Genomic DNA, 14,179 nt, shown 5'->3' on the forward strand with positions numbered 1-14,179 from the left:
TTCTTAAATCACTAGATATGATACAATCTTAATAAAATCATTCAGGACCGTCAATGTGATCCAAATCTTCAATATGGATGATTGGATGGTTAATTAGGACCTTTGGATAGGCTTGATTTGGGATCAATCTTCAATGAGCTGAGCTTGATTACACAATTGTCCATATCCGGCCATATCCAGTTCTTTTGTCTATTTCTCTTGTACTTCTTGCGGATGCCTCATGAACTTTGTGATCTTCTTACCAAGTGGCTTCATGACAAACTTGTTATAATATCATGGATGGCCCTATCAACTAGTTGGATATCTTGATTGTGGCTGCTTTTGGGTTGCATTGGAAAGTAGTCAATGGACCATTTTAAACGTATGGGAATTTACATGATTTCTAGACTAGTGGGAAGTGGCACGATGATCGTGCTAATGAAAATGTATTTGATGTATGCAAACATTACATCTTTAAACATGAAAATGGAACATCTTTAAACAGAAACAAAAGCTTGCTAGCCTAGGCTCACCCCTCCACATGCAACTCTACATGTGGCTAATCGTGTGAAGCCAGCATGTGTGTATGATATCCATCCTTGCTTGTGGTGTGACCTACCTTGTAGATCATCCTGGCAAAAACTCAGGCTGGTTAAACCATTAAGTCGGCCACACATGGACGAAAACAATGAACACTCCTTGCAAGTGTTTTTTTTAGACTGCTTATTATTTTCATCCATGCAAGTTCTTTTTTATTGTCCATTGTTTTCATCCATGTGTGGCCTACCTGATAGTTGACTGACCTGAGTTTTTGGCCAGATGATCTACACCGTAGGTCCCACCTGATAAATGGATCTGATGTCACACATGCCAGGTTATGTTTAGCTGTGTCGAGCTGTCAAACATCCTTGAAAATGATATTTAAAAAGTATAATTCTTTGGAGATTGAACTCCAAAATCACCAGTTTTATATCTTCTTCTGACAAAACAATGATTGTTTTTTGATGAGCATGGTCATGCATTTGAAAATCCATTGTTAGTTCATGCTGCCAAATGCTTGCGAGGTCTACTATGAGTAGGAAAGCTTTTAACCAATATTTGTGTCATGTTCTTCATGATGTGCAGGCTGCTAATGATCCAATTGCACCATCTAGGGGAATTTGTCGTGATGACATCAAGGTATATGACGTTCCCAAATCCATGGATTATCTTATTTCTCATTAATGTCATTTCCTTGTTATATAGTATCTGCATAGCTTATATGTAATATTTGTTTCATATTGCTTGCCTGTCTTTATGGTTTTATCATGTCCATATGCTTATTTAATCTGGATAGGCATATATAGAACTCATTTTCATAAAATACTGAACGGCTGATTTTCATATTGGGTATTCCTCCTGTGCAGTTTTTCTTAACTTAGACCACTATGGGTGAGTGCTACTTGTATTGTTAGCCCACTTTTTAATACAAAGCACCCTCAAAGTCTTACATGGACATGAACGGAAAGTTGCGATTCATATTAGTCAATTTCGAAAAAAGTTAAGACTAAAACCTCATTGGATTTGCAGAAATCTCATGTCAGCTATAGTTTTGATTTGTTTTCTGTTGGCTGAATCTTCCATTCAGAATCTGGTCAATGCCTTCGCCTGCTGTGAAAAACCATCTAGTTCTCATATTTATGAATCATAAAGCTTTTAGATCTACAAAGTTGGTAAAGTTGCAAACTCTTGGCAAGCAATACTTGCTCTATTTGGAGCATCAATGCTCCTGGATTAAAAATGTCTATCCTTGGTGAGAACTTCATGCTGCTATTTTGCTTTTGTTGACTGTTTTTGAGGTAGTGTATATTGGCAGTGAAATTTTTCATAAAATATCATCCATTTAACTCAAGAGTAAAAGAAGTTAGCTCATCAATGGGGTTGATGATAGAGCATCCACAGTGGAGAAAACCAGTGGGAAATGCCACATCATTGCTGTGGAGGAAAGAGCATCCAAGGTTTAGAAAACCCATAAAAGCCTGCGGTGATCATCAGACAAGCTATAAATTAAGTCCCCTCTTGGAGGACACGTATTAATTACATAAAAAGCACATGTTTCAGGCCTTCAAACTTCCAAGACTGGAGATAATCTACTCAGCCCTTGATTTCTTACATGAGAGGAGCTCATCAATGTGATATTCCCACAATAGCATAACTTTAGAAACTGAAAACTCAATATTTAACAATTTCAAATTACTAGATTTGTAATTAGAAAGAATATTTAGAATTAGTTAAGTTTAATATGTATTATATAATTGTTTGGGCAGGATTTGGGCAATCCCAGATGAATGATGTGGATGAGACCACGTGGAACAATTGATATCTCTATGTTGTGGGTGGGATAAACGGAGGACAGCTCACTACTGAGTAAATATCTGAAGAGCCGTGCCGAGCACGTGATTTCGAGATAAGGATTCATGGTTGTTAGGGCTACGTCAGCGCTCGAGAACGAGCGGGAAGCTACTGACGAGATAAGAATGCATTCGGCATAGGGCAAACACGATCAAAAGGAGGTAACCGCTATTTTACAGCTGGCGGCATCAAAGGTCGTCACATATATAATGGTTATTCTCACGACTGCATCCTGAACTCTATAAATAGCAGAAGAAGGCACAAAGGGAAAGAGACAGAACACAACAACCTAGCCAAACAACAAGCTCTAAGATGTTTGTCCAGTCCTCTGGGACTTTTATCCTTAGTTTTTAGGAGTAGTTCATTCACTTAGTTGTAGCTGTAATCCCCTTCCGTCTGAGCTTTCATGCCGGACCTGAAGGAAGACTTTAGTTCTAGGAATCGTCCACCTACGCTTGTATATTGGGTTGACAATAGCTTGTAATCTTCGGCATTAATCGATCCTCTCTCATCAGCACGTTACTCCACGTAGCACTTCACTGCTCTCAGGCAGGTCGGTAATTTCGGTTTTAGTGGTACGTTCTCCCCTTTTCGTATCCATTTCCGACTTATTTCTGCTTGATCACACAGTTGTTGCACCTTTGAAAGTCCTTAGTTTTTGAAGGTAAAAAGGACTCATTAGAGGAGTATCCCCAACCTCTGCAAATCGCCTGATATCGCACTCGACAGTAGGCTAAATAGACGGTAGGTTGTGTTCCTGACCAAGCACAACTCTATCTCGATATCAGGGGTCAGTGGTTTTGGTTTGAACCGGACCCAATTGGTTCCGGCACGCCCGCAATCCTCACACGTGGCCGAATTCCAGACCAACAATAATTAAAAGAGAATCTAACAACAATATAATGTGGTTTTGTGGTAGAGGGTGTTGCATCTCCTCACAAAGGTCATGAGTTTGATTCTCATTCCCTGCACATTTTTAGTTTTAATAAACATTACTTTCACAAGTCGAGTGACTTGGCTGAGTCACTGCAAGTCGCATTGAGTCAATCGAGTTTGTCCAGGCTGAATCAGTGCCAAGACTGAGTTTCCAAAGGATGGCTCGAAATCTCGCCAATTCGAGTTTACTGGGACAAGTTTTGAGTTGACTTAGCAACTTTTAGAACTATGTTCAACAGACAGAGAAATTCGTCCAAAGTGTCTCAGAAATATTCAAGATAGAAAAACCTGACGTAGAGTCAGAGGTCTTTCCTTTAAAGGATTTGTAATTAAGAACTCTAAAGATAGAAGCATACATGTTCCCAAAATTAATAAAACCATCCCTCAAGGAAGAGAATTTCTCTCTAATGACTTCATGCATTCTCTTTCCATTATATATATATATATATATATATATATATATATATATATATATATATATATATATATATATATGGAAAAAGGTACTATGCGCTCAACCTCACAAGACCGTCCCATGAGGTCGAGTTGTGTGGGCCCCACCGTGATGCGTTTCGAACATCTACCCCATCAGTCAGATGCACCATTCCGTCGTGGGCCTAGGTCTCAAAAATCAAGTCAATCCGTGACTTGTGTGGGCCACACCACATACAGAAGTGGGGAGGGGCCGTGCACCATTAAAACATTCATAAGAATTTTTTGGGCCCACCGAGATGTGGTTTGCAAATCCAGCCCATCCATTATGTGTGTCCCACTTGGATGAGGGTTCAGACTAAGTTTCAGCAGCATTCAAAACTCAGGTGGGCCCCACCAAGTGCTTTTATCTGTTTTTGGCATGTCTTCACATGATTTTAGATGGTATGGCCCACCTGAGTTCCGTATACGGCTGATTTTTGGGATATCCCATAATTTAGAGGGGACCCATCAAATGCACGGTGTTGATGGTCGACACGCATCACGGTGGGGCCCACACAGCTCGACCTCACGGGAGCTTATCATGAGGTCGAGCGCATAGTACCTTTTCCCTATATATATATATATATATATATATATATATATATATATATATATATATATATATATATATATATATCATAGTGTACCTGCACCTTTGTTTGTCCTGAGAATTTTTAAACATGCTAAATAACTAAAACAAAAAGGTTCCTTCTCAATACGAGTAAAGATGTAATAGGTCCCTTTGGCATCCAGTGTGCTACCAACTTCCATTCGCCTCCTTTTTCTTGCAATATTTTCTTCTGTGCCTTTCATGTATTCATCAATTTACAGCTATTCAGATAATTATAGGCATGCTGTGTTTTGAAGTTGCATTGCTTGAGTTTATATTACTTATATCTCTCAAATGCATTAAGGTTGACATATCAGAGCTGAAGTATAGAAACTGTGTTTTTCAGGAAAACCCAAACTGTCTTTTGATAGTTACTCCAAAGGGCGGTCATCTTGGATGGGTGGCAGGAGATGAAGCCCCATTTGGAGCACCATGGACAGATCCTGTAGTCATGGAATTTTTAGATCATCTTGAGAAAGAAAAAATGGACCCTGCATCATGCAGTCAGTTTGACGGTACTGTGCAGCAATCTTCACCAGGCTTGCACGAGCTAGGAGTGTAGTGAGGCCAATATACCATTTATTTATGGGGCACAATCCAGTGGTAGTATCAGGCATATGTGAGGCTCGCATGATGCATGCATAAAATCCAACCCGTCCATCATATGCTTCAGTGCGTGTTACCCCTATGTACCTTAAATCATGCTGATCCATGAATCATGTGGGCCACACCACAAGGAACAAGTTGGGAGGAAACGCTTACGCTTGATTTGCCTAGAGGGCCCACCGTGTTGTATGTATAAAATCCAGGCCATTCCAACCCTTAATCCGATCCGGATGAAAGGTCAGGTCGAAATTCAAGCTGATCTTATATTTAGGTGGCCCTTGCTTAAATCAAGTGTGGGCATCCCATCTCACATTTTTGTGTGGTGGCCCACTTGAGTGTTGGATCAGGCATACTTTTGACACTTATGGGTACTGAGAAGCAAGCATCTGATGGACAGATTGGATGGCCTTCATACATCACATGGCCCCCATATCTGCCTAGTGCCACTCAACGGCGCCCCTTTATTTATTTATTTTTCATTTACGAAGGAAAATATTTGTGATTATTCAGCGCAAGCCCTGATGTATAGCTTGCCAGCTGCTCAGATGCTCCTGCAGTGAGATTAGTGGCATGGTGGAGTGAACTCCAAATTCATTAGTATTACTAAAAGAACAGTGGGGGTATTTAATCCCGTCTTTAATTTCTTTTGCAGTGTCATGCCTTGGCTTATAGAAAACTTTAAGAAGCTTCTTCATCCATCCATCTGTTTTATTTGGGGTTCACTCCCTGTTTTACGCTGCCTCTCTCTAGGAAGACATGCACATGTGTGCAGGATCTGGCCATTATCATGTGGAGCCCACCATGAAAATGCACCTAGTGCAAAAGTCAGGCTTGAGCACTCTCCAGTGAATGTGTACTGTTGGTCATTTTCTTTCATTCATTTATCTGTTACATGCCTGCCCACTTGATGAATCATTTCACCTGATTTTTGGGTCGAGGTGTGTTGACTTGGCCTCCCTGATGAATGGTTCAAATCACACATGCATCTGCCACTTTGGCATGTGCGTGCCGTGAGACTACTCCATGTCATTTTCCAAGTCCAGTGACGATTTTGTTGTTGTTCCTTCTTCCCTTGTGCATAAACATGAACTTGATCAGGACCCGTGAAAGACAGGTTTTGTTATTATCATGATATATGTCAGTAAAATTTTAAGGTGGGTAGCACCTGAAAACTAGTGAAGAACGATTAGTGGAAGCTGGGCTTCGGACGAAATGCTGTTGGGGATTTCGGAGTATTGTGGAATGTAAGAGAATGTGTTTTGGATGGACTGGGATAAGCTTAGGTTGTTATCTTTGCACTGTGGATGAAGAAATGTGGTTTAGGGTGCGTTTGGTTGCGGCAACTATCATTAAAGTTCATGATTAATCAGTCTAACAAATGCAAAATATCATGATATTTCATGAGAATTGGTGCAGCCAAACACACTCTATGCTTTTGAGCTGGCCAGCCATGGGGAGTGGCTTTTTGTATTCTAATGGGAGATTGCTTTTGGACACAAATATCTGATTGAGAGGCTGAAAAAGGAGAGATGAAGTAGTGATTTGCTGTCTGATGAGAAATTTTACGAGATAGATCATGAACCCAGAAACTAGTGGACAGAGATGTCAGTATGTAGCTTGCATAAGAGGTATACGAGGCTTCCTTCTCATGGTGCAGGCGGCAATTATATGTGATGATTTGGACTTTTTATCAGGTGGACCACTACATTGATTAACCATAAACTAGTTTGCAATGATTGGGTGAATCTGACCGTCTGTTTGTCAATTTTGCTGGTAGAATGTGGACCATTCATCTGTTTTAAACTTAAGCATTCGTTATTTAAGCTACATGTTAGGTCCATGTGGTGGTCCACCATATCAACAGTCCTGTACCACTCAGATGAGCTACAAGCATTTCTCATCAGTAAAAAAGACCCAGACTCAAAATTTTCCTATCACATACAGATTCCGCTGTCGTTCATTGTGACAGATCCATCGTGGCCTGGCCACGCCACCTGAAAATGCTAATTGCACAAGCGCATGCGGGATGGAAAAAAAAAAAAGGTGCGACCGGACTTCGGTGGATTCTCGTATGCGGTGGGACCCACATACAATGATGGACCCTCTTGAACTGCGATCAAGTCACATATGGGCACGTTTTCTGTGAGATTAGTGGGGTCCACGGCATCGGACAGAATCGAAATCTGCAAGAGCCTAAAGATTGATGGGGAGATTCTATGTGGAGTCAGAAGCATCAAAGATGATAAAATTCCATGACAAGATGATTCTTTTTGCATTTTGAATGGTTATTGATTGATAGCTCATGGAGGAGTTGCTGTCTCTGCATAAGGTTGAACTGCGTGACCGATCACGTTTTTTATCCCTTGTACAATTATCATTGGCAATGATGCCACAGGGAATCTTATCAACATCGGATCTCATATAGAATCTTATCGTGGTGCTCGATCAAGATCAGATGGTGATTGGAAGACGGGGCCAACGCTCAATCCCACCAGATGAGATAAGCTAAAGCAAGTGGGACCTACTTCCCAGAACTCTCTGATCTTGATAAACTGGTGATGAGGTTTACAGGTTGTGAATGTTGCCTCCTGATGGTGATGGAACAGTGGATTTTAACTGAAATTCAGTTGGGAATTTTGATTTTACCAGACAATCGCCCCACTCTTTTGATTTCCCAGAATAGTTTCTCAGGATGTCGAATCACCCAACTGTGCTTGCTATTTTTTTTTATTTTTTTTCCTTCTTCAAAGAAGTGGTGGTGACAGAGGATTGTGGGGCCCACCTGTCGTGTGTATGACATCCAACCTATACAATAGGTTAACCCCAAGCACGTTTACAAAAGAGCTTCACGCGTTTAAAAAATCGGAGCCACTCATCAGTAGATTTGGTGTTGAGGTGGTGGCCCACACGTATTCATGTTTGTCGATTTATTTCAGTTGACCATTCATTTATTTTCTAGACATGCGACCTACCCAGTGGGGATCGTGATGATAGTCCCGACCCACACACGTGCCCTCGTTTCCACGTGTGTTTCCCACGTGCATCCCTTATTGTCTAATATTCTTTTTTCACAGGAAAATTCCAAAATAATTTACCGAAATTATTGAAAGTAGCAAGGTACGGGTTTGGTGGCATTAGGACGTGGCCCAGACAAAATCAGCTCCAACCAGACATTGAAGGGCTAACATTTTTTAATCGTAAAGACCTCCCTCCGTTTTATGATGATTGTTAACACGTCCCTCTATTTTGGATTATTGCAAATACCTCCCTCTATTTGGGAAAATTGCACTAAATGCCAACAACACACTCTATCTTAAGGAGTTTGTTTTGCTTATGTGTTGGGTACACCATGATGTGCGAATACTGTCCAGCCCATTTAGCAGTGGAAGTCTGAAATCCAAGCTGATCCAATTATGATGTGGGCCACACCATAGAAAACAGTAGAGAATCACTAGAAACCTACATATTCACATATTCACATGGTGTGCCACCTGAAGGTTGGATTAGCCTGGTTTTTGAGGTGTCCCATCTTCATGGTCAGTGACCATCACCTATGAGATAGGCGTAAAAAATTCAGTTGCTCGAAGGATAACAGTGTTAATGGATGGTGTAGGGGAACCTACAAGGAGCATGTAAGCTTCTTTGTAGAACGGATGGGAGGTATCTATAAAAAAGTGAAAAAATGGAGTAGGTATTTACAATTATCATAAATTGAGGAGGTGTTTACAATTATCCCTATTTATATTTTTCCTCCTCTGCAAGAGTTTGGTGGGTCATGCACATGCTCGTACCCCCACACACACGTCATTCAAGTGTACCAATCCAGGCCATCCACATCACGGGCCCTATAACAAAATGGGCACTTCCACTTTCCTTTTTCAATTATGCATTATGGCCATAATGCCAAAATTTAAACCTTTTTGACTACTAAACTAACATTCCTTAATAAAGTTCGAATCGAATCGAAAGCGGATATCAAAACTTAGTGGACCATGCAAAATCAAAGTGTTTGAAACATATTGGAAAAGTCATGCACACAATCAGTGTAATTGATGAAAGAAGTTTGCTAGAATACATCCCTACTATTGCAAGGACAGTAATAGCGCATGTCTGGTCATTTTCGATGACTCAGAACTGCTAGTATGATGGGCCCTCACAAGGAATGAAGGATAATTGTATGATTGAAAATTTTAAAGTAATTGATTATTCACAAGTTAAGGTCTGCATACATTTTCAAAAGGAAAGATTCAAATTTGCATGTTTGAAATATTTTAATCTAAGAGCTTTGATTTTCTGTCTCCCATCCAAGGTGAGGCCCTTTTGATAATTAAAATATGGTCCCAGATCCGGCGGCTAAATTTTCAATGCATCCTATAGCTGTGTTGGAATGTATTTTAGCAAACATGTTGAACTAAAATAAAAAACGAGAAGACCAAAGAGAAGCAAGAGACAAGATAAATATTACACAGTTTGGCAAGGTTGCCCATGTCCCAATTCAAGGGCTTCCTTCTTCACTAAGTTAGAGATAAACAATAGAATGCAATAGTTATGGCTCCTAAGTATGTAAAGGGTTTGGGTTTGGGCTTGATATATGGGTGTGCAAATAGCCATACCCGAAATGAATATTGTACTCGTGCTTATCCCCATGTGGGGCCTGAAATGATACCCATAGCTATCATGGTGTCGGGTCAGGGTATATGGTGTTAAGGTAGTGCCCTTGTACTTGTGCCTTATCCATGAGGTGCTAGGTTTTTTGAAATCTAACTGATTTAAAAGTTTTCAAAAACTCAGATAGTGTAATTAATCCCTGTAAATCCTCGTTTAGATGTATACAAACTTTTTGGATTAAAAAAAAAAAAAAACTTAAATCCTATGCCTAGGATTTATCAGGTTAATGTTACTGAGCAATTGTTGTTTTTGTTTTTGTCAAATTTTGCATATAAGAATTATCTCCCAAATTTATTTCAAATGAAGGAGAGGTGAGAGCTAAATACATTAGCTTTTAGAGTAGGGCTACGGGGATGTGAGTTGTCCACTCAGTTGAACCCAAATGTGTTAAATGTGTAATGGAGGGAAGGAGAGTGGAAGAGATTGTTGGAAACCGCGGAAACACCTAGAGATGAATCAAGTAAAGTATACGTAATTGCACAACCAAATCCAAACATGAACAATCCGAATTTTATGTGGAAAAACTCTCACGGGAAAAAAATCATGGCACAAAGCAACGAGTAATGCACTATGAAAGCAGAAATTACAAGATATAGTAGTTTACTGATTCGAATAAGCCTCAAATCTCTTTTCACAAGCCCTATCAATGCCCTTGAACCCTTAACAATGAATTAGAAAGCCCTAATACACCTCTCTTACTCCCAAATCCCAATTACACTTGTTATATATAGTGTTATAATTGGAATAAGAAACAACTTACACCCACAACTCTGCGCATATTTTTAATGGGACCTTCGATGGCATCGACACCACATCGAGGATCTGTGGATGGCATCGAATTCCTTCAGTGCCATGGAGTAGCAACACCAAAACGTTCTAACAACCAACATAGATTTTCTGAATTTTCTCGAGCATCTTTTGATGGCATCGACATTTGCTTGATGACATTGAGTGGTTTGCCAATGGCATCAACAGACTCCTGTTATCGACAGATTTAAGACATCAATAACAATCTACACCATGTCTTCAATCTTCATTCATAATAGTTCCCTATCAATCCTCATTTATAATTCTGCCTTTTATCATAGCTCCACCATTGCTTCTTGTGTACGTCTTCCATTTATGCCTTTGCCAAACCCAAGGAAGTTGCATATAACTTGAACTTCTCTATGGGAACCACCTTAGTAAGCATGTCAGCCGGATTTATGCTTATGTAGATCTTTTTTAGAGACACACCTCATTCCTCAAACACCTTTCGAATAAAATGATGACACACATCAATATGTTTAGTACGTGAGTGATAAATAAAGTTTTTAGTCAAATTGATCTGCTTTCGCTGTCACAATTGACTGGCACGACCTCCTGTTAAAGCTCCAATTGATTTATCATTTTCCTCAGCCAAATACCTTATTTGAATGCTTCTGTCACTGTCATATACTCAACTTCAGTTATGGAAATAACCACCATAGATTGAAGTTTCGACATCCAACTGATCGCTCCACCCCACAGCATAAACAAATAATAGGAGGTTGACCTTCTATTTCCATACTTCCTGCATAATTTGAATCCACATAGCCTATTAACTTGTTCCATAAAATTTTAAATATTAAGAAGTAGTCCTGTGTACCTCGAGTATATTGAAGTAGCCATTTTATTGCCTGTTAGTGTTGCCTGCCCGGATTAGACATATATCCGCTAACAACACCCACTGCATGTGAAGTATTTGGTCTTATATGGACCGTGACATACATCAAGCTACCAATTGCACTCGAATAAGGCATGGGAAACATATCTTGCTTTTCTTTATCTGTTTTAAGGCACTGTTCAAAAGATAGTTTAAAATGAGCCGTGTAGGAAATGTTGATCGGCTTTTCCTTATCCATCCCATACTTCATTAATACCTTTTAAAGGTATTCTGCTTGAGATAACCATAACTTGCTCCTCTTCCTGTTTTTGTGTATTTCAATGTCGAGAACTCTCTTTGCAGCCCCCAAATCCTTCATCTTGAATGTCCCTGATAGTTGAGTCATTAGTATGTCGATCTCAGACATGCTATATATGACTAGCGATAAGCATGTCATCGACGTACGAAATTAGGATAATGAATTTTTCATCACTTAGTGTAAACACAATGATCATACTCACTCCTGATAAACCTCTGACTCATCATGAAAGAATCAAATTTTTTATACAATTGCTCAGGCGACTGTTTTAGGCCGTACAACAACCTCTTCAACTTACAAACCTTGAATTCTGCCCCTTGTATTTCAAAATATTTTGGTTGCTTCATATAAATATACTCTTCTAATTTCTCATGTAGGAAAGGAGTCTTCACATCCATCTATTTAAGAAAGAGATTATATTGGACAACCAATACCGATACGAATATGATATATACTTTACTACCGACGCGAATATGTCAGTGAAGCTACACATTCTCTTTAAGCATATCCATTTACTACCAACCTTGCCTTGTACTTGTCATGTTTATTCTTGCAAATTCACTTGCTTTCAATCACTTTTCAGCCAATGAGAAGCTCCACTAGCTCTCATGTCTCATTCTTATGCAAAAAGTCCATCTCATCATTTATCGTTGCTTTTCATTTTTTGACATCTGACTCATCAAGAGCATCCTGAAAAGTAGACGGATTTTCCTCATCCGTAATGAGGGCAAATGCAATATTTGAGTCATCCCTATATCTCACTGGTAACCTACAATCTTATGATGGATTCTTTCTCACAGGTGAATGCTCTACCTGATTTTGTACCTGTGTTTGCATTTTATTATCAACTCGTGTCTCATCTCTATTTAATTGAATGTCTACAACCAATGTTTATCTTCCTTGCACTTATCATTATGAACAAGGATACTTCATCGAATTTGACATCGTGACTAAAGATAATTTTCTGTGGTCTGGTCGTATTGCCTGTACCCCTTCACACCATTACCATAACGGACAAATATATACTTTTTAGCCATTTGGTCCAGCTTTTCTCTCTAAATTGATGGTATGTGAGAATAAGCATCGTAGCCAAATACACGCAGTCCCGAGTAGTCTACCTACTAAGCACTCCACACTTCCTTTGAAATTTTACATTCAATGATCGTAAATGAGATCAATTCACCAAGTAACAAGCCATGTTAACAGTCTTAATCCACAATTCCTTTTCCAACCCAGCATTATTGGTCATACCTTAGGCCCTCTCCAAGAGAGTTCGATTCATTCGCTCAGTCACACCATTTTGCTCTAGTGTGTAGTGCACCGTGTTGTGCCTCATAATCCCTTCATATTTACAATACTAATTAAATTCCCCATAAGTAAATATTTCACCATTATTTATTCTTAACACTTTCAAATTTTGCCCTGACTATTTTTCTACCATTGCCTTACGCTGTTTAAAGTTGATGAAAACATTAGATTTATTTTTCATGAAATAAACCCACATTTTTTTAAAATAGTCATCAATGAACGTGTAGACCATGATAATCCTCTACCAGAAACCACAGGCGTCAGTCCCATACATTAGAATGCACATAATCTAGATCTCCCTTACAAACATGTTTTCCAAACTTAAAAGGCAACCTTGACTGTTTACCATATATGAAATGCTCACATATCCTAAAATAAATATTTTTAAAATATGAAATTAAATAATGGTTAGAAAGTACCTTCGTGCCCTGCTCCCTCATGTGGCCTAAGCGTGCATGCCACATATGTGCAGACGTTGAATTCCCTACAGATATTATAGCTCCACTCGATGAAGTACTCTCGATTAACCTGTAAAGGTTTCCATTCCTTTGTCCCTTCATGACTATGAGAGATTCATTTGAAACTTTAAGGACACGATCGAAACAGTTGAATTTGCACCCAAGAGCCCCAAGTACTCCTAGAGATATCAGACTCTTCCTCAAACCAGGAATGTGTCTCACTTCAGTTAAGATATGCTCCATGCAATCAAACATCTTGATGTGCACTGTTCCAATACATACCACTTTACAGGCATTATTATTGCCCATAAACACCTGGCCACCATCACACTCGTTATAACTGGTGAACCGACTTTGATGATGGGTCGTGTGGTACGAAGCCTCTGCATCCAAAATTCATTTTTCGTCGAAGTACCGTAATTTTGATGCGATCAGCACGTCACTACCATTCGTTTCGTCATCGAATTCCGCAGTATTAGCTTCCCTAAAAGAACCATATGAATTCTCATTTCTTAACTTATGATTCTGAGAATTCTTTTTGATGTGTGTTGACATGCTACAATTCCATCACTTCAATTAGTCTTTGCCCTTGCCCTTGGATTTGGACCTCGATCGTGAAGATCCACAATCCTGCTTGGAATTTCTCATCCTCATAACTAGTGTATCTATAGAAGCACCCATATCACCATTTTTCTTTCTCATCACCTTTGACTGAAGGGCTAAGATAACAGTCTCAACACTAGTGGTCGTTCTATCAGTACACAAAGAGTCCGTAGATGACTCGTATGAACCTAGGAGAGAATTTA

At 39.5% G+C, this 14,179-nt stretch overlaps 1 protein-coding gene across 1 annotated transcript in view; it reads left to right on the forward strand.

Moving 5' to 3' along the window:
* LOC131248585 (embryogenesis-associated protein EMB8) overlaps window positions 1–5,640 on the forward strand; it is a 64,993-nt gene extending 59,353 nt beyond the window's left edge. Inside the window, exons 7-8 of the mRNA XM_058248931.1 lie at window positions 1,105–1,158; window positions 4,737–5,640. Coding sequence (XP_058104914.1) covers window positions 1,105–1,158; window positions 4,737–4,952 — 270 coding nt within the window. The 3' untranslated portion in view covers window positions 4,953–5,640. The remainder of the gene's footprint in view (window positions 1–1,104; window positions 1,159–4,736) is intronic.
* Window positions 5,641–14,179: the final 8,539 nt, after the last annotated feature.

Source organism: Magnolia sinica, chromosome 6 (genome assembly GCF_029962835.1).
Source record: "Magnolia sinica isolate HGM2019 chromosome 6, MsV1, whole genome shotgun sequence".
In the NCBI taxonomy this organism is placed as follows: Eukaryota; Viridiplantae; Streptophyta; class Magnoliopsida; order Magnoliales; family Magnoliaceae; genus Magnolia; species Magnolia sinica.